Source organism: Phocoena phocoena, chromosome 12, assembly GCF_963924675.1.
Source record: "Phocoena phocoena chromosome 12, mPhoPho1.1, whole genome shotgun sequence".
NCBI lineage: Eukaryota > Metazoa > Chordata > Mammalia > Artiodactyla > Phocoenidae > Phocoena > Phocoena phocoena.
Window position 1 is genome coordinate 15,689,533 of NC_089230.1, and position 19,985 is coordinate 15,709,517.

Consider the following 19,985-nt stretch of genomic DNA (forward strand, 5'->3'; position numbering starts at 1 on the left):
AAAAATAGGCTGCATTGTATTTTGGGCTAAGTGACACTGCTGAATGGGGGCGGGGGAGCGCTCCACACTCCAGGGGATGAGAGTAGGCTGTGTGAGCCATGGGACCCGAGCGATGCTCCATCTTTCCGTGACTCAGTTTCGTGGAAGACATCTGGCTTTTCCAGGAGAGGATCTTGTTTAAAGGAGGGTGGTCTATTTGATATGTATGTTCAAAGTATGCAGCCAAGGAGTACATTGAAAACAAATTAAAATATATGCAGTGCATGTGTCAATTTAAAAGGACTATTTAAAAACTGTCATGGACGCTTTACACAGAGGCACAGATACGTTAATAACATAGCTCGACATATATATAATGCTTCTCACGTTCTGTTGCCCAATGTAAACTCATTTCTCTCATTTACCTGTTTCTTACTTTCCCAAACATCTACATTTCTAAGATTAGCTCATCAAGTTAAAAAAAAAAATTTTATATGGAACTCAGCAGCACTAAAGATACGGGGGTATGGCAGAGGGAAGCCCTCCCCCCATTCACTCTGGAGAAGTGCTGAGATAGTGTATGTGTGAGGGTCCTGTCACTCGGTCAGCGGATGCCTTCCCAGTATCTGCGATGAACGAACGGGAACTGTGTGCAAGGCAGTGGGCGTGGCTACTGCGCTCCACAGACCTGATCTCTGCCCATGTGTGGCGACCCTTCACTAGCCATGGCTCTAGCAAACTTGTAGCCTGTCTCCTACATCCTTGATTCCTCAGTATTTAGATGGTAATCGAGCCAGCAGTTGGGAGAATAAGAATAAAAAGACTGGATTTACTTGTACTTTGACTGATCTTCCATCAAAGACATGGGTCAGTGTGCGTATTGGACATGAGGAAGGAGACTTTAGAATCCTAAGAACTCCGCCACCTTGATAATTTGCCTTCCACAAGGATACAGCGCGTTAGGAACATTCACAATTAGGTTGGCTGACTCCTGTCCAGCCAAGGTTTAAGCTGACCATGCGGAAGGAGGGGTGACCGCCAATGGACAGGCCAGACCCCAGACTCCAGTCCACTCACCGCAGCACCGTGAGTCAGCCACGGGGCGTGAGCCAGGCCTGCAGCCCGGCCCGCATTCAAGCAGGCCCTGCTTGTTGATTTATTGCAGCTGCACCGAGGAGCCAGTTACCTAGAACACACCTTGGAAAGCTGGCCATGTGCCGGGGCCGCTGCAAACAGCTGAAATCATCAGCAGTGGAAAACTCCTGGGCCCCGAGGGCTGTGCTCCTGGGAACAGGGCTCCCTGGGCAAGGAGCCAAGTCAACTGCTGGTTCGGGGAGAAAAGTGCTCCTGGGAAGCTGTCATCCCCTGCAGAAGTTAGAAAAGGGTTGTTTTTGTACAACTGAGGTGCATGGGAGGGAGAAATGGCTTGAGCTCATGGAGGCGAAGGGCTGACACCTCACCAGCTGCCTGTTGCTCTGGTTTACTTACTCAGGCCAGTTTTCTGGGGCTCCCAAGGCCAGGTGCCAGTTGTACATTTCCGGCCTTTCTCAAGATGACGATAAAGTGTATTTGAAGCTGCAGGGAGTGAGTGATGTGATTCACCTTTGGTTACTGACAGGCCAGTTGGGTATAGGGCTTATGTACGTAACTTTATACAGAAAATAAAAAGAATGCTATTGTATTAACTGCTGTCTGGAATCACTCACTGGTTAGACTGGAATAGCAAACTATGAATTAAAGTTAATAAGATACTACATCAACACACTGAAAACAAGAGGTGGGGATTGAGAGAGTTTCTGTTCCCTCTATTATATATACGCATCTTATGGTTAATGACTAGCTTTCATGATAACCAAGGGTGACACTTTCTGGGGTAAACAGACAAGCACATACCCCTGCTTCTGTGATAAGTTGGTTCAGTTTTGGATATAGAGGCTGTATGTTTTCCAGCTCTGCAAAAAATAATCTATTCACAGAGCAAGCCAACAAACACCTCTAAGATGATCCAGCTATGTGGTCTCCATAGAGAATCCCCAACAGACAGTCAAGACATTTTTAAGACGGAAGAGAAAATACCAGAACTTATATATTTTAATTAATTAATTAAATTATGGCTGCATTGGGTCTCTGTTGCTGCGCGCGGGCTTTCTCTAGTTGCGGCAAGCAGGGGCTACTCCTCGTTGTGGTGCGCGGGCTTCTCATTGCAGTGGCTTCTCGTTGTGGAGCACGGGCTCTGGGTGCACAGCCTTCAGTAGTTGCGGCACGTGGGCTCAATAGTTGTGGCTCACGGGCTCTAGAGCACAGGCTCAGTAGTTGTGGCGCACAGGCCTAGTTGCTCCGCGGCATGTGCGATCTCCCTGGACCAGGGCTCGAACCTGTGTCCCCTGCATTGACAGGCAGATTCTTAACTACTGCGCCAACAGGGAAGCCCCAGAACTTTTTTTTTTTTTAATTTATAATTTTTTTGCGGTACGCGGGCCTCTCACTGCTGTGGCCTCTCCTGTTGCTGATCACAGGCTCTGGACGCGCAGGCTCAGCGGCCATGGCTCACGGGCCCAGCCGCTCCGCAGCATGTGGGATCCCCCCGGACCGGGGCACGAACCCGCGTCCCCTGCATCGGCAGGCGGACTCTCAACCACTGCGCCACCAGGGAAGCCCCAGAACTTATATTTTTAATCTTCTTTAAATTTTCAATCTATTTTATAAGATGTATAATATGTTAATATGGTGGCACATGCATATGATTTATAGATTGGAGATAGGTATAGTCAAAAAGGTTTGGAGACCACTAATCTAGAAATAGATGGGTAAATTACTAATATGGATCTAGCTCCAAAACTACCAAGGAGTAAGGAAAGCCTCGAGATAGTTAGGATTTTCATGTCATGAGTTTAAGAAATGTAAGCAGAGGCTGCATCCTGCTTGGTGTCCACAGAGTTTCCCTTTACTTTTCCTCCCAACCCCTTCCCTGTGTCTGAAGCACATTCTCCTTTCTAGGCCCAAGTTCTCAGCCATAACTGCTGGTTTCCTGCGTCCTCTTCTTTCTGCCACCATTTCTTTTCTTTACCTCTTCTTCCTCCATAATCAAGGTATCTTCGAATTGCCTTCCGCCCAGATGGACTCCTCTCCCAGCATTTTAATTGAACTTCTTTCCAGTAGAACGTTTCCAAGACTCTCCTGGGCGTGTATACTATGCTCAGCCATTTGTCTCAGAAATGTCATCATGTACCACTCTCCCATGAACTGAGATAATAGTCTAGTCCATCTGTCCCTGGAGAATTACAGAATCCTTAAGACCTACTTTTAGCCTGATGCCTTTAGTCCGCATCACTCGTGTCAGCAGTTGTTATGTAGCTAACAACTATGAAGTAAAGTTGGCGTAATCTGGAGATGGGGGGTGCAGGGAATGCCTTTCAAGAAAATACATGTAGCTCCGAGGGTTAAAAACTCTTAAGAGCTCCAAAATGAAGGGAATTTCATTATTTGTAGAAAATAAATTCTCACCAGCTAGTAGCTAAAGATTCTGTTTATTCTTTACAGCACCATGGATCTATGGTGGCCAGCAAACAGGGTTCAATAGTAGAAAGTTGATCTCAGTAAAAATTATTACTTAGGAAATGTGAATGCAAGAATAGCACATAGAAAGTGGTGTCTATACAGCTGACCACAGACACATGAAGGAAGGAGCCCAGCTGAGCTCAGCCTAAATCACCATGAGAAAAATAAATGGCCAGCTGATACAAAAAAAAAAAAAGCAAGTGGTGTCTCTGCTAAAACACAGCCAGCCAAGTACTGTGCAGGGGGTGAACCGCTGTGAAGTGGCCTGCTGGGGAGCTGATGGACGAACGGATGAATGCAGAGTGGGTCACCTGAGGGAGGAAACCCAGGGCAGGATGGGGAAGACCAGAGCTGCTTCTCTGTTCTCACCTCTGAAGTATCATTGGCTTAGAGAAGGGCCCTAAGACGAAGAGCCGGGGAGGGGGAAGGGTGAGCTGGGACAAAGAGAGAGTGGCATGGACATATATACACTACCAAATATAAAACAGATGACTAGTGGGAAGCAGCCGCATAGCACAGGGAAATAAGCTCGGTGCTTTGTGACCACCTAGAGGGGTGGGATAGGGAGGGTAGGAGGGAGGGAGACGCAAGAGGGAAGAGATATGGGGATGTATGTATATGTATAGCTGATTCACTTTGTTATACAGCAGCAACTAACACACCATTGTAAAGCAATTATACTCCAATAAAGATGTTTAAAAATAATAATAAATAAATAAATAAACTGGAAAAAAAAAAAGACGGAGAGCCCATGGTGATTCCTAAGAATTAAGTCAGGAAGGGCAAGAAGAAACCCCCTAACCTTCCCAGAATCTATTGCTCGAGCACAGACTGTTAGGTGTTCCCTCATTATCTGCATCTCTTCATCCAAATGCATTTCATTATATGTATAGTCTCTGGTTAATCTTGACAAGGTAGAAGTCTTTTTTTCCTGCACTCCTGTGACTTGAGACTTGTTTACAAACAGGATGCTCGAATGTTTGCTCACGCTACCACTTCTTTTGTGATGACGGATGTTGCATTGACATCACGCTGGCTTGCGATGGAGTGGAGCAGTGTCCTGATGGGTCTGATGAAGGTTTCTGTCAAAATCGTGAGTTGACTGCATCACATTTTGGGGTAGAAGGCTTGTCTGTATTGTCACAATAAATGCAAACTCAGTAGTGCTCTTTTTCTGCCTTGTTTCAGGTATAACTTCATGTGAATGAGCTATGCCTTAAATTAAATGAGCATTTTCTATGTCTTTAATGCGAGTTACAAATGTCAAATTTTGCTATCACTTAGGTTTTTAAGAGATTGTTTTCAATTTTCTACAAGATTCTTCCCCATCCTAAAACTGCTGTTTAGCATATGCTTTTTTAAAAACTGAAATGAGGGACTCCCCTGGTGGTCCAGTGGTTAGGATGCCATGCTTCCCATGCAGGGGGTGTGGGTTCAAACCCTGGTTAGGGAACTAAGTCCCACATGCTGCACAGCCAAAACAAAACCAAAAAAAAAAAAACTGAAATGAGCTAACGTTTTCTTTTGATAGATTTTTTAGAAAATTTATGACATAAGGCTGTGGTTAGTCCGAGCTGTAAATCAGTCTTATAATGCCACGTGTATAAACGCTTACCACAATAAAGGAAGAAGAGCTGTGGAAAGTTTAATGAAGTACTGGTTTGAGCAAGGATGACGAATCTCAGAACCTTAGGTTTAAGTTGTGTCTTTGTCTTTTTTTCTTTATGTGAACTTTCAGAAAGCGAATTATTAGAAGAGAACTGATTACTCATTTGAAAACAAGAACAAATAGTTTTTTCTGGGGCTCTGATGTATCTTAGATGAATAAGTTATCATTCCCAAATGTCCATGACTTTAAATCTACTGCAGATTTAGTGGTTTTAGCTAAAGTTCAGAAAAGAAACCCAACAACTGATAGTAGCTCTTTAACCCTCAGTGAGCCTTGACCGCAAGATGGTGACCCACACGGCTGTGGCACAGCCTGGACCCACCGGACCAAGCAAAGATGCAGGCAGGGGCTCCTTGCGGGAAAAGTCCCAGAAAGCCACTGCCCCAAAACAGCCACCTGCGTCATCAGCCATGGAAAAGAGGAATCATTCTGCCTTTTGGGGACCAGAGAGTCTTATTGATCCTGGGATGCCAGGTAAGGGCTTGAGGCAGATTTTCACAAAGAATCTCATTTTCTATAATGACACTTGGCTCAAAATAAGGTTCTATTTGAAGAGTGTTAAGGAAATATCTTAAAAGAAAGGATGGAGTTAAAATGAAGAATTGGGCCAAAAAGAAAAAAAACTTGACGTTTTCTCTGATTATTTATAGTAAGGAACACCTACCAAATACGTTCATACATACGTACATATATACATACTCCAGAGGTATCAGTACATTTATTTGTAAATAAGTTAGAGTTTAAAAGTATCAACACCTATGTTAAGGAAGCTAATGCCCTAAGTGTTAAATTTTAGGTTATTTTGAGGCGAAGCAGCATAACCCCTACCTATTTATGTAAATCCTGTTCACACCAAACAAGTGAATGTGAAGAAAATATTGTATTATGCTGAAATGGTTGCATGTGCTAATATCTCAGTATTATGCCTCCAATTTAAGTAAATCTATCATCTTTTGCTTTTCTAAAAGTATGGCTAATAATATTTTAAAATTCATGCATACTCCTAAAGCATTACAGGATTCTATTGTTTAACAATTTTTTACACATTTATATTTGCATGATTGTATGACATAGGAGACAGAATATAGGTTATCACATTTCTGTATGCTTTTGTGAATGTCTTTCAGTACTCAAACTCTGCATACATTTTACTGAAATAATCTGTCACTATTTCAATAACTACTTTATGAAACTTTTTTGTTCATTATAGAAGATACAGAAGTTGCAAATAATAAAAAAGGAAATGACTTAAAATACCACCCCTTTATTGATAACAACTTTTAATATTTTGGTATTTGTAGATTTTATTTTATTTTTTATTTTTTTTCACACTTTACAAAGAGCACCCTTTATTGTGCATAAAAGTCACTGAGAAAAATAAGGATCAGAGTCACTGGGATTTTCAAAGAGATGAAATGCACATAAACATAAAAAGGAAGAAAAGACATCAAATATGGTCTAATATTTCTGTTCTTTAGGAACTATAATGTTTCTGTCCAAATCAGGAAAGCTACTCTAAAAACACTTAAGTAGGGCTTCCCTGGTGGCGCAGTGGTTGAGAGTCCGCCTGACGATGCAGGGTACACGGGTTTGTGCCCCAGTCCGGGGGGATCCCACATGCCGCGGAGCGGCTGGGCCTGTGAGCCATGGCTGCTGAGCCTGCGCGTCCGGAGCCTGTGCTCTGCAACGGGAGAGGCCTCAACAGTGAGAGGCCCGCGTACCGCAAAAAATAAATAAATAAATAAAATAAAAACACTTAAGTAGTAGACATTTTTGTTCCTATATATATTATATTCTCAAGGCATTTTGTCTTGTTTGATTTAAATTACATATCATGATGTGGTCAAAAACAGACATATTTCTACTTTGAATTTTGAAAGTTAGAAAGGTCAAATAATTTTCAAAAAGAAACAGGTCAATACCAGAGTCAGGGCTCATAATTAACATTACTAATTCTCTGTCTCAAAATTTGACCATGAATGTTACCCATTGTAAAATTTGAAAAAAATACAATTGCCTTAGGTTGTCCTATTTAAAAGTTAGATCACAAAAATGACTTGTAAAAATTGAGCATTGAGGATGAAATGTAAGATAATTTTATTTCTTCACATTTCTGCTGTTATAAGAGTTATCTAAAGTGAGTATTTCTACAAGTCTCCATTCTGACCAGGGCACGTATTCTGGATAATGTCTCTATACATATATCCACTGTATGGTTGTATAACTTACTATTGATTTAGCATTTATTTAAATGTAAGCAATAAAGTACTTTAAATTGTTATAGACAAAAGAAAATCAATAAGTAATCACCAAAGAAGAATATCTGTTCTACTCCCTGAAACAATATATTATCTATAAAATGTATTTATGTTAGAAATCGAAAACTTGAGATGCTCTGTCTCTTCAAAGCTTCCTGTAAAACAAATGTATTAAATTCTTACTTATATTTCCCAACACATGTGCATGCTCACATATAGATGCACATACAACATACAGATGCACATACAAACATTCAATAAGTAAAGGGAAAAATCACCTAAATAATCACATAAGAAAGATCTTTTTAAAGCCCTCAGAATGTGTACTATCACTATACAGGTTTGTGATTTGTTAAAAATAGATCTAAATTCACCAAGTAAGCAAGATAACTTCATAATCAGTCTTCAGAATACTTCTTAGAATTTAAAACTTCCTATAAATAAAATGACTTACAGATCTCTTTGTTACTCACATCACTCTGTTATTGGTCAAATCAGTCATACAGTCAACTGGGTCATTCCATCATTGGATGACTTGAATAATTTTTTTTTTTTTTTTATACAGCAGGTTCTTATTAGTCATCAATTTTATACGCATCAGTGTATACATGTCAATCCCAATCGCCCAATTCAGCACACCACCACAACCACCACCCCGCACTTTGTAGATTTTAAAGTGCTTCAACACAAATATGTCTACAAAATATCCTACAAAAGGCTTTTCTTTCAGACAGTTTAGGTTAAGCGCCCTCTGGATGCCTGCTTTTGTTTATTCCTTGCTCGTACTGCCACCTAATGGGAGAATTTTGCCACTCCTTCCAAACCTTGGGATCTGTTTGACTCCATTTTCTCCATATGGAATGTTTGTATGGAGAAGACAGTCACCTAAGAAACGGAGTAAGGGGAGACCAGGTGTTTTGGGCAGCAGGGATGAAGTTGACAGAGAGAACAGAGTTCTCAGAGGCCACAACGGGTGAACTCTTGCTCTGTCACCGTGGACGAGAGGCACACATGAACTTGAATGAATTAGCTGAAGGCAGAGTGAAGAGCAAAGGCCAGTCTCCTTCGTTAGGTTCTAGTCATGGCTCTGCCTTTAGAACCCTGAGTAATTGCTTCATGTCTCTGGACCTCAGTTTCCTCATCAGTTAATAAGAGCTTCAACCAGATGACCCCTAAGGCCCTTCTAGCCTGGTATCTGTTTGGGGGAATATGAAAAGCCTGACACTCACGCAGGATTCCATCAGCCCTTGTCTGTGCTAGATATTGCTCTGTGATCCCAGTTTTATCTCCTGGGGGTTGAGGACTCAGCTTGAGAACCCTTTTGCAAATAATGCTCCAGGCTGCCACCACCGGTTAATGATAGTTGACACCCAATCTGAAATATTTTTGCATCTCTATTTTTTTTTTAATTTTTGGCCTTGCTGCACGGTGCAGCAGCATGTGGGATCTTAGTTCCCCGACCAGGGATCAAACCCGTGCCCCCTGCAGTGGAAGTGCAAAGTCCTAACCACTGGACCGCCAGGGAAGTCCCTGCATCTCTATTTTTGTTCTTTTTGATAATAAGCCTTTGACTTGGGCTATGAAGACGTAAAGAATGGAGTTTCACAGATGCAGAGAGATTAATATCCAGTTATTATTTATTCTATGTATTATTTTTCCTAATCACTAAAGTGATATGTATTTACTGTAGAAAATTTGGAAAATATAGAAAACTATAAAGAAGAAAATTTAAATCGTCTAGCAAAACTCACCATTAACATTTTGTTGCATTTTCTTCCAGTTACTTTTACTTATATACATACACACATGCATTTATTCACTTTTAACAAAATTAGGATATTATTTTTACAAAACTTTTATTTTTCTCACTTATGAGTATTTTCATACGTTATTAAATGTCCATCAAAAACACAAATTTTGAAAGTCCATGGTGGGAATTCCCTGGCGGTCCAGTGATTAGGACTCTGCGCTTCCACTGCAGGGGGCACGGGTTTGATCCCTGGTCGGGGAACTAAGATCCCACATGCTGCGCGGCACAGCTAAAATATTACAAACAAAAAAAAAAAAGTCCAGGGTGAAGAAAGTGGGAAAGAAAGAATAGAACCTTGAAAGTGTTAGAAAGGGCTCCCACAACACATGGTTTCTGTTTGGACAACATCCCCCTTCTCCCTCCTCTTCTGTTATCCCTGAGACCACCAGCCTGGAATCCCCAGCCTCCAATTTCATGTGATTTGAAATTATGTTATATTCAGCATAACATAGTAGACTTAAAAATGCATTATTGGGGCTTCTCTGGTGGTGCAGCGGTTGGGAGTCCGCCTGCCGATGCAGGGGACGCGGGTTCGTGCTCCGGTCCGGGAAGATCCCACATGCCACGGAGCGGCTGGGCCCGTGAGCCATGGCCGCTGAGCCTGCGCGTCCGGAGCCTGTGCTCCACAACGGGAGAGGCCGCAACAGTGAGAGGCCCGCGTACCGCAAGAAACAAAAACAAAACAACAAAAAAATGCATTATTGTTTGTGACCTATGCCTGAGTTTTACAAGGATTATCAGCTAGTACAGTAAATATGAACAAGTTAATTTTTCTGCTGCCTCCTTCCCCCGCAGACTTGTGAGTTTAAATAACACTTAACTCATTGAAGAGACGCTAAAGAGATACTAAGATTAATACCAATAATGTGTACAGAAAGTAATGAGATGCAGTTTTTCATGTATCACATTGGCAAAGGTGAAAACATAATAATAATGCTTATAAGAGTACAGAGAGGGAGATACTGGTGGTCAAGAATCCATCTTGCAATGCAGGGGATGCTGGTTCGATCCCTGGTCAGAGAACTAAGGTCCCACATGCTGCGGGGCCGCTGAGCCCGTGAGCCACAACTAGAGAGAAGCCCGTGCACTGCAATGAAGAGCCCATGTGCTGCAATGAAGAGCCCATGCGCTGCAATAAAAGATCCCACGTGTGCAACTAAGACCGGATGCAGCCAATAAATATTAAAAAAAAAAGAGAGAGAGTATGGGACTTCCCTGGTGGCGCAGTGGTTAAGAATCTGCCTGCCAATGCAGGGGACACGGGTTCGAGCCCTGGTCCGGGAGGATCCCACACACTGTAGAGCAGCTGGGCCCGTGCGCCACAACTGCTGAGCCCGTGCGCCACAGCTGCTGAGGCCCACACGCCTAGAGCCCATGCTGTGCAACAAGAGAAGCCACCGCAATGAGAGGCCCGCCCACTGCAGCGAAGAGTGGACCCCGCTCACTGCACCTAGAGAAGGCCCGCGCGCAGCAACGAAGACCCAACGCGGCCATAAATAAATAAATAAGACTTGACCTTTAAAAACAAATCTTTAAAAGAAAGAGTACAGAGAAGCAAGTCTCACATACTTTTGGTGGGATTCAAATTAGTACAGTCTTCCAGAGGGCAGTTTCTGAAGCTTTGTGTGTATGCCTTGACCCAGTTATCCTGCCCTTGGGAATTTATGCCAGGCATGTTACTAAGGATGAAGTTAAGGGTGTGTGCGAATATGCAGTTCCACCAGTGAACACACACTCTGTCCTCTTAGAACCGTCGGAGCGGATCACAGCGTCGCAGCGGGGCTCGCGGTTGCTTGGGTTGCAATAGCACAGTGGCTGCGCTGTTGAAGATGGTTGCAGTTGCAGGGCCTGTTGCCTGCGTGGCCCAAGTCATCCATTCCCAAGGCTGTCTGTCCCCTTGTATCTGACCCAGCCGAAGGAAAGAAATCTGGTTTCCAGCTCTGCAGAGTGCTGGAAAAGTGGCGGTGTATCCACCTTCACACTGAATCTGCTTTTTTGTTTGTTTTTGTTTTCGAAATGAGAGTTCATGTTCAGCCCAGCAGGTTAGCCAGATTCTTTAAGGATCCGGATTAAGGCATGGACTTAGTAGAACGCACAACCTTCTGTATGGAGGTGAGGGTTTCTGCCTGCACTTTCTGGGATTCCCATGCCAAATATGCCAAAGCCTCGCTGTTCGCCTTATCTCTGGAGGTAATGAGCAAGGAACTTCTACCTTTGCATTACTATGGAAAGTATTTTATTCAGAGAGGACATTCTCACAAAGGATATTTAAAGGGATTTTTTCACATGCCCCTTATTTCATATTTTCATTCCGTTGAACTATCTTTATTCTAATTGAGAAACCATTTTGAAACTAGATAGCAACACTTCTGGGAAGGTGGTTTGAATGTGTTGAAGTCTATTAAGCTGAATAGTCTATTATGTTCCAACACGGTGGCAGGAATCAACTGGATTCTCAAATGAATGGAAATCCAGCTAAAGGAAATGTACTTATCACAAATGAAGATAATCAGATGGTTATTTCCACAAACTTATTTTGAAGGGAGTCGTCCACTTTCGTTGACCTACTCACTTGTTTGGACAATGTCATCTAATGAGCTATAATCAGCAGATGCCTTTAAGCATACCCAAGTATTCTGGGGCACTGAGAGAAACGTTGGTCTTGGAAGAGGCACCTCCTACCTTCTACGAGGTATCAGTCTAAAAGCTTTGGTCACTGTAGTGGGGACTACATAATTTTATTATTTGAAATCTATAGATGGTCTATATAGTAAATTCTGTTTAGTGACATCTGACCCACTTGGGTCAGTCCCAAGGAACCACTTGGTTTTAAACAGAATGACATGGTTTATTTTATCTAGAAGTTAGTTGAATACCTCCAGCATTCTGCTAGGATTAAAATATTACCCTCCAGCCAAATACAAATATGTTCGTAAACACTGATAGTTTTCTTAGCCTGCCTCCAAGAATGAACTTGGAACTCCTTTAAACTAATCTTTGACAAGCTGTAGAGGCTTTTTCAAGGCTGCCTAGTACAAACAATATGAAAACAATCAAAGAGAATGCCAATGAGTTTTATGACTGTAATGAGGCCTAAATCACATTTCCAGTATGAGCAGACCAACTGTCACTGGTTAGCTGTGATCTCGTCCTAGGACGATGCAGAGCATTTCCTGAAGAGAGCTTCCTCTTACCTGTTTTGCAGACATGCAGTGTGGTCTACCAGTGAATAGTGAGAAAGGACAATTCTGTGGTCTGTGTTAGTTGGCAGTGGTCACAGGAAGCTATAGAACATTTCTGGAAGGCAGGCCCATATAGTAGCCACTTTCCCTGCTGGTTTTCCAACTTCCCTTTGGAACGTGCCTGCCTGTTCTATGGTGACTGAAAATGAAATTAAAATAGCTTGCATCCGGCTTCCAACTCTCTCTGTGAATGATAAACATAACAGATCATACAGAAGAGGGAAAATAATTCCCTGACCCTTCTCAAAGGATCATTACCAAAGTGAATTATTTGCATAAGTAAATGATGGAATTTTCTTGTTTTGTTCTGACTGCTGCGTTGGTTAGAGCCTATGATAGGATGTATGGAGGTGAGGCATTTTTCTGTGCCATTCCATATGCTGATGTCTAGGAAGAGTGAATCAGGCAGTCTGGAAAATCATGGTCAGTTCCTTCAAAAATATAGAAAACAGAAATTCGCATTTAAAATATCAAGATGGCAGGTCAAGTCCCCTAGGAAATTCTAGAGTCCATGATGGTTGTGTCTTCTGAAGTCTCCTGTGTACACTGCCCTCTCCCTAATACCTGATCTCTCCCAGATCCTGTATCACTGGCTTTCTCTCCCCAGGGTATGAAGGCATTTAAGAAAATACTTTTCAAATGTGACAACTGAAGATTCAAAATGAATTGTATAGTTTTTTAAATGAACCCATCTCCAAGGCAAGGTCGCCTTTCCAAGAACAATTAACCTATTTCTCTACTGCATCCCTAGTGGAGCCTTGTCCCAGACCTTCCTAAGGAAATGTAAATTTGTGATTTTGCCTAGATTTGAGTTAATTTGCTAAGATATGAGTAAATAAATATGGTATCGACTATAAGTTCTCAGAGCTGTGACTTTGAGAGCAGTATGGTTCAGTGGAAAAGCTCCTGCTTTGGATCAGTCCTGGGTTCTAATTCCAGTACCACTGATTACTAGCAACCAGGTAATAAACATCACTGAACTTCATTTCCTTACCTGTAAGAGGATAATATCTTCTCACAGTGTCACTACAATGAGATATTATGTGTAAATATAATTTATGTCTCTCAGTAACTGCTAGCACTATATGAATTTTTGCTAGAACATTCAAGTCCAGTGGCAAGAGAGCTACAAGCCTATAAGATCGTTAATTCAAATCAAAAATGGAAACAGTGTAGGGGTGGTCCCAGTCCTGAGTTCCTCTCCAGAATTAAGATGAACGATCTCTCATCTTCACTGGAAAGAGACAGAGGGGGGAAATTGTGAATGCAGTTATAGGCATACCTCGTTTTGTTGGACTTCGCAGATACAGCATTTTGTACAAATTGATGGTTCATGGCAACTTTGCGTTGAGTAAGTCTATTGGTACCATTTTTCCAACAGCATTTGCTTACTTCGTGTCTCTGTGTCACGTTCTGGTAACTCTTGCAATATTTCAAACTTTTTTTGTCATTATTATTATATTTATGGTGATCTGTGACCAGTGCTCTTTTTTTTAGTTTATTTTTTTAATATAAATTTATTTATTTTTGGCTGCAGTGGGTCTTTGCTGCTGAGTATGGGCTTTCTTCTAGTTGCTGTGAGCGGGGGCTGCTCTTCGTTGTGGGGCGCAGGCTTCTCATTGCAGTGGCTTCTCTTGTTGTGGAGCACGGGCTGTAGGCGCACGGGCTTCAGTAGTTGTGGCACATGGGCTCAGTAGTTGTGGCGCACAGGGTTAGTTGCTCCACGGCATGTGGGATCTTCCCGGACCAGGGCTTGAACCTGTGTCCCCTGCATTGGCAGGCGGATTCTTCACCACTGTACCACCAGGGAAGTCTGATCCTTTTTTTTAGTTGAAGTACAGTTGATTTACAATGTTGTGTTAACTTCTGCTGTATAGCAAAGTGACTCAGTTATGCATATATATACATTCTTTTTTTAATATTCTTTTCCATTATGGTTTATCATAGGATATTGAATATTGTTCTCTGTGCTATACAGTAGGACCTTGTTGTTTATCCATTCTATCAATATATATAAAAGCTTACATGTGCTCACCCCAACCTCCCACTCCATCCCTCCCCCAACCCCTCCCCCTCGTCAACCACCAGTCTGTTCTCTATGTCCGTGATTCTGTTTCTGTTTCATAGACAGGTTCGTTTGTGTCATATTTTAGATTCCACATATAACTAATATCATATGGTATTTGTCTTTCTCTTTGTGATTACTTCACTTAGTGTGATAATCTCTAGTTGCATCCATGTTGCTGCAAATGGCATTATTTTGTTCTTTTTTATGGCTGAGTAGTATTCCATTGTGTATATGTACTACGTCTTCTTTATCCATTCATCTGTCGATGGACATATAGGTTGCTTCCATGTCTTGGCTACTGTGAATAGTGCTGCTTTGAACATAGGGGCGCATGTATCTTTTTGAATTGTAGTTTTGTCTGGATATATGCCCAGGAGTGGGATTGCTGGATCATATGATAATTCTATTTTTTGTTTTCTGAGGATCCTCCATAGTGTTTTCCATAGTGGCTGCACCAACTTACATTCCCACCAACAGTGTAGGAGGGTTCCCTTTTCTCTACACTCTCTCCAGCATTTGTTATTTGTTGGCTATTCTGACTGGTGTGAGTTGGTACCTCATTGTAGTTTTGATTTGCATTTCTCTAATAATTAACGACGTTGAGCATCTTTTCATGTGCCTCTCGGCCATCTGTATGTATGGCCAGTGATCTTGATGTTACTATCGCAAAAAGATTTCAACTCACTGAAGGCTCAGGTGATGATTAGCATTTTTTAGCAATAAAGTACTTTTTATTAAGGTATGTACATTGATTTTTTTAGACATGTGCTTTCATACACTTGATAGACTACAGTATAGTGTAAAAACAACTTTTATATGCACTAGGAAACCAAAAAATTCATGTGACTCTGTTTATTGCAGTAGTCTGGAACTGAACCCATAATATATTCAGGGTATGATTGTATTTTATATTTTTCCACTGGATGAAAGACAAGCCAGTTAATCTTCTGAAAAGAATTGGAGACTGGTAAATTTTGGTGTTATTTCTGGCTCATTATTTTTAAAAAATTAGACATGAGTTCTCAGCCATGTGATCTTTCCACTTTCAAATTTATTACTGGTGACAGTACTCACTGAGTGCCCATCATTGTGCACTCCTGTGGTCATTACAGCAACCTAATGATGTGTTCAGATCATTACCCACATTTTTAGATGCAGACAATGAGGCACAGAGGGTTTAAGACTTCAGACAAGGTCACACAGCTAGTAAATGATGAAGCCAGGATTTAACTTAACAGTCTTATACCAGCCCCAGCGGGAGGATAGCTTGTGCAGCAAGCCTTGCTGTGTGCTCGAGGACCTTCTTTCTTAGCTACAGAGCCAGGAAGCAGCTACAGCTCCATTGAGCCCTGCTTGTATGTACTTTCTGTTAGGGCATTAGAAACACAGAAGAAAGAGATCCATGAGCCCTGGAGTAATTGGATTGACTACTTGTAGGGCTGTACTATGACTTTCTGGGCCCTAGGCACTTCATGGGCCCCTTCCTCCATTACAAAAAATAATAATAAATATATATATACACACACATATATGTATGCGTGTGTGTAAAATTACTGTGTTGGTATAGAGATGAATATGACATGGGCTGGATTCACTATTATATATTTATTATTATTATATTCCTGTTTTTTGTGATTTTCTTTTCTTTTTTGGCCACACTGCCCTTGGCAGTGAAAGTGTAGAGTCCTAACCACTGGACTCAGGGAACTTTCCTGGTTTCTGTGATTTTTAAAAAAATTAAAGGGAATTCCCTGGCGATCCAATGGTTAGGACTCGGTGCTTTCACTGCTGTAGCCTGGGGTCAATACCTGGTCAGGGAACTAAGATACTGCAAGCCTCTCATCGTGGCCAAAAAAAAAAAAGGAAAAGAAATTAAAACCTTTTTGTGGGCCCCTAAAAGTAAAAGCGCCATGGGCTCTGAGCTCTGTGCCCATCGTGCCTAGGGGACAGGTCAGCCCTGGCTTTGTGATGGCTGTAGGCATTCAGTCATGCTCCAAGGTATGGGTAGAAAGAATCTGAATAAATGGAAAGCCAAGATTTCAATTAATGGCGTGAGCAAATGGAAATGGGAATGAAAATTGCTTAAGCAGGGCACCCCAGCTGCCCAGACTGGTGAGTGCTTGTCTGGGAGAGAAGGCAACATGGAGAGCCTTGAAGATTTGACCAAGGGATCTTGCACAGGCTGAGTCAAAAAGGATAATAACAGAATTTAGCAACTTCAGTACCCAAAGCTAGTTGAGAAGGAACAGTACCGTCCATGCTAAAGCTTTCATCCACCCGTGACAAAATGAGGAAAGTCAGCACAATGTAGTGAGTTTTTTATAAGGCTAAATTTATTCGGTTTAAAGAACTATCCTTTTTATGTATTAAATCCTTCATGATTTGGGCTTTTAGACATATACAGTGAAGTGAGGGTGATAGCCTTAGTAAATGGTCATTTCTTTTAATATCTTTACTTGGCAAAATTAAAAATTGACAACCCTCAATTGGCCCCCAAAATTATTTTGAATTTTCATTGGTCCACAAAATCCAAAGGTGTTGAAATCACCTCGCCATGTGGACAAGAGCCTAACTTTACTATGGCCCCAGTGCTACAGCAGCCCTATCATCTAGATTCAATATTCCCTGTCCCCATCTTACTGGGGCACGGGTATCCACAGCCTCAGGGGACAGTCACTTTCGTCCATGGACTGAGGAGCTCAGCCACAGTAATAGCAGTGACCTGGCTGGCTCTTTCCCCTTTGGCTCCTCGATGCTCACTGTCTTCTTTTACAGTCTCACCCTGGATGTTCCTCTTCTTTTTCCTCCCCTCCCTGTTTGGGACGGAGTGGGGTTTCCACCACTACAGTAAAGTAGACAAGGGTAGAAATCAGTTTGAAAGATAACATCTGGTTCTCTAGCCTGCAGGAAATTGCTTATGCCTTACTCATCTCTCTCCTCATTGGGCTCGAGTTTACGAAGGAAGCCCAAATTATTGGCTGTATTTAGGCTGGCACGCATGGTCTTTTAGAGGCACAGTAGAATGCGGTGAACCTGCTGTGGCCTTGGCCGCGAGAAGCAAACATGGGCTGATCTAACTGCACTGATGCTGAGTGAGTGGGATGAGTGGCCTCCGCAGACACACTCCAGTAGGAATGTCTGAAAGCAGAAAGGCCAGGGAGGAGGCTCTTGCAGTTCCCGAGGCATAGGTGATGGAGACCTAAGGCTGCGTGCGGCCGAGAGGCAGAGAAGAGGTCTGCTTGACGTGGTGACCGATGGGATGAAGGGCTGGGTGAGAAGGAGCATTAAGGATGCCGTAATGAAATAACTGTATCGACAGCCCCTTCTGATTAACAGCATTAACACGTGACTACAATGGTCATTTTAAATCATTGCCTTTTCTGGCTCTAGTAGGTATCTGGAATAACTCCGCAGTTTTCCATTTTGCAGTTGATTTTGTGATCCTTAGTGAATTCATGTATACTTCTTATTACAAATTACCAAGGAATTTTAGGTGCTACTTTTTTTTTTTTTTTTTTTTGTGCGGTACGCGGGCCTCTCACTGTTGTGGCCTCTCCCGTTGTGGGGCACAGGCTCCGGACGCTCAGGCTCAGCGGCCATGGCTCACGGGCCCAGCCGCTCCGCGGCATGTGGGATCTTCCCGGACCGGGGCACGAACTCGCGTCCCCTGCATCGGCAGGCGGACTCTCAACCAACTGCGCCACCAGGGAAGCCCTAGGTGCTACTTTTGAATAGTCTTGTTTTAGTTGCAGGTGTTATGAACATTTCTGTTGATGCCATATGAGTAAAGAAGCTTTAATTTTTTTTTTTGTTTCTTCATAAAATTCCTCATGTCAGCAGATCATTTCCAGTTCCTTTCCATTAAGCACTATATTTTGCAAAAATCTCACTTGAAATTACACTACAGCCCGAGGGTAACTCCTTAATTACCATACTGTCAATATAGTAAGCACACAAATGCTATGAATTCCTAGATGGCAAATAGTAGAATGACACAGCCATGGCTCATCAGAACCTGAGATAAAAATCCTGAGATTTGATCTTTCTGTATATTTGCTCTCAGTAGTATAACTGAATAGAACAGGTAAACAGTTAACAACCTGTCATTAAATCAGAAGTGCTGGTTTCCACCAACAAGCAGTTAGACACACCTGCGTTTAAATCTCAGCCCTATGACCCACTGACTACTTGAATGAACCCGGGTAAGCGCTGAACCTCTCTGAGTCTGACCAGAAAAAAATGCAGCTATTAATGCCTGCCAAGCAGCACTGAGGTAAGAAAGTGAAGTAGCATGTCTGAGTGCCTTACGTATGCTCACTGTTCATTTTCTAAAGGAAGACGTTTCTGGACTGTTTCTGCATTCCATGGTATAAAGTCCAAGTACCGTTGACTTCTCTAGCTGAAGTCTTTCCTTCCTTCTCTGGGTCGGGGAGGAAGTTCTGGGACAGTGTGCTTTTTCCCCCATCTCTGTCCAGTGGTTTTTCACTAGCCTTACACTCTGCTTTATTAAGTTGGTCACATTACTTATCTCGAGTTTTAGTATCAAACATAGGCCTGTGTTTATTGGAGAAATAAAGCCCGTAAGTCCTTTCTTTAAGTCCATCCTTAAAAAATAAATAAGGATCTGTTTTCATGTCTGTTCCCTGAAGTTTCTGATGTACCTTCAATATGTTTTATTTATTTTCCACAGATAGTGGTTCCTCAGGGAAGCACAGAAAAGAGGAAAATTATATTTTGGTGTCAAAGAGCAATCGAGGAGGAGGGGAACATCCAGCCCCAGAAGCAGGTAAACGTTTACTTTGGAAATTCATTGCAGAGCAGAAACATTTACGGAACCACATATCTTGTAGCTGAGGTTATTAGATGAATCTGCCAGAGTCCATGATAAGAACAGGGATCTGTGGGTCAGAAGAACTAGTATATTCTCATCTCCTGTATCATACTTCATCTTGGGACGCTTGAACTAGTATCTTCACATCTTTGGATCTCAGCTTCCTCTTCTATAAGTTGATTGGACTGGATAATCACTACAGTCCCATCCAGGTGTAACATTCTGTGGAACGAGTGATGCTCAGGACATAGTGGTTAAGAACCAGATGCCAAGGTTCAAATCCTTCGTCCATCACTAACTCGATGACCTTGGGCAGGTTATCTTTCTCTGGATCTCAATTTCCTCATTGGTCGATGAACATAGTAACTATACCTGCCTCACAGAGCTGTTAGGGAGAATAAATGGAACGGTCATTATAGAGCATGTAGCGTATCGCTTGGCTCATGCAATAAGCCATATAAATGATGCTATTGTGATTGTTATTTGTGATCAACAAGGGCAGAGGTCTTAGAGTACCCAGTGTTCTCTCCAAGTGCTCCAGTGATAAAGACGGAAGACAACGGGAATGGT

General features: G+C 42.2%; 1 protein-coding gene across 2 annotated transcripts in view; it reads left to right on the forward strand.

The window, feature by feature from the left end:
* Positions 1-19,985, forward strand: part of LRP11 (LDL receptor related protein 11) — a 45,175-nt gene that overhangs the window by 19,768 nt on the left and 5,422 nt on the right. The window contains exons 4-6 of one of the 2 annotated variants that reach the window (XM_065889062.1): positions 4,505-4,630; positions 5,474-5,680; positions 19,275-19,370. In XM_065889062.1, coding sequence (XP_065745134.1) covers positions 4,505-4,630; positions 5,474-5,680; positions 19,275-19,370 — 429 coding nt within the window. Of the gene's footprint in view, positions 1-183; positions 201-4,504; positions 4,631-5,473; positions 5,681-19,274; positions 19,371-19,985 lie in introns of those variants that run through there. The other variant, XM_065889063.1, reaches the window with a different exon arrangement.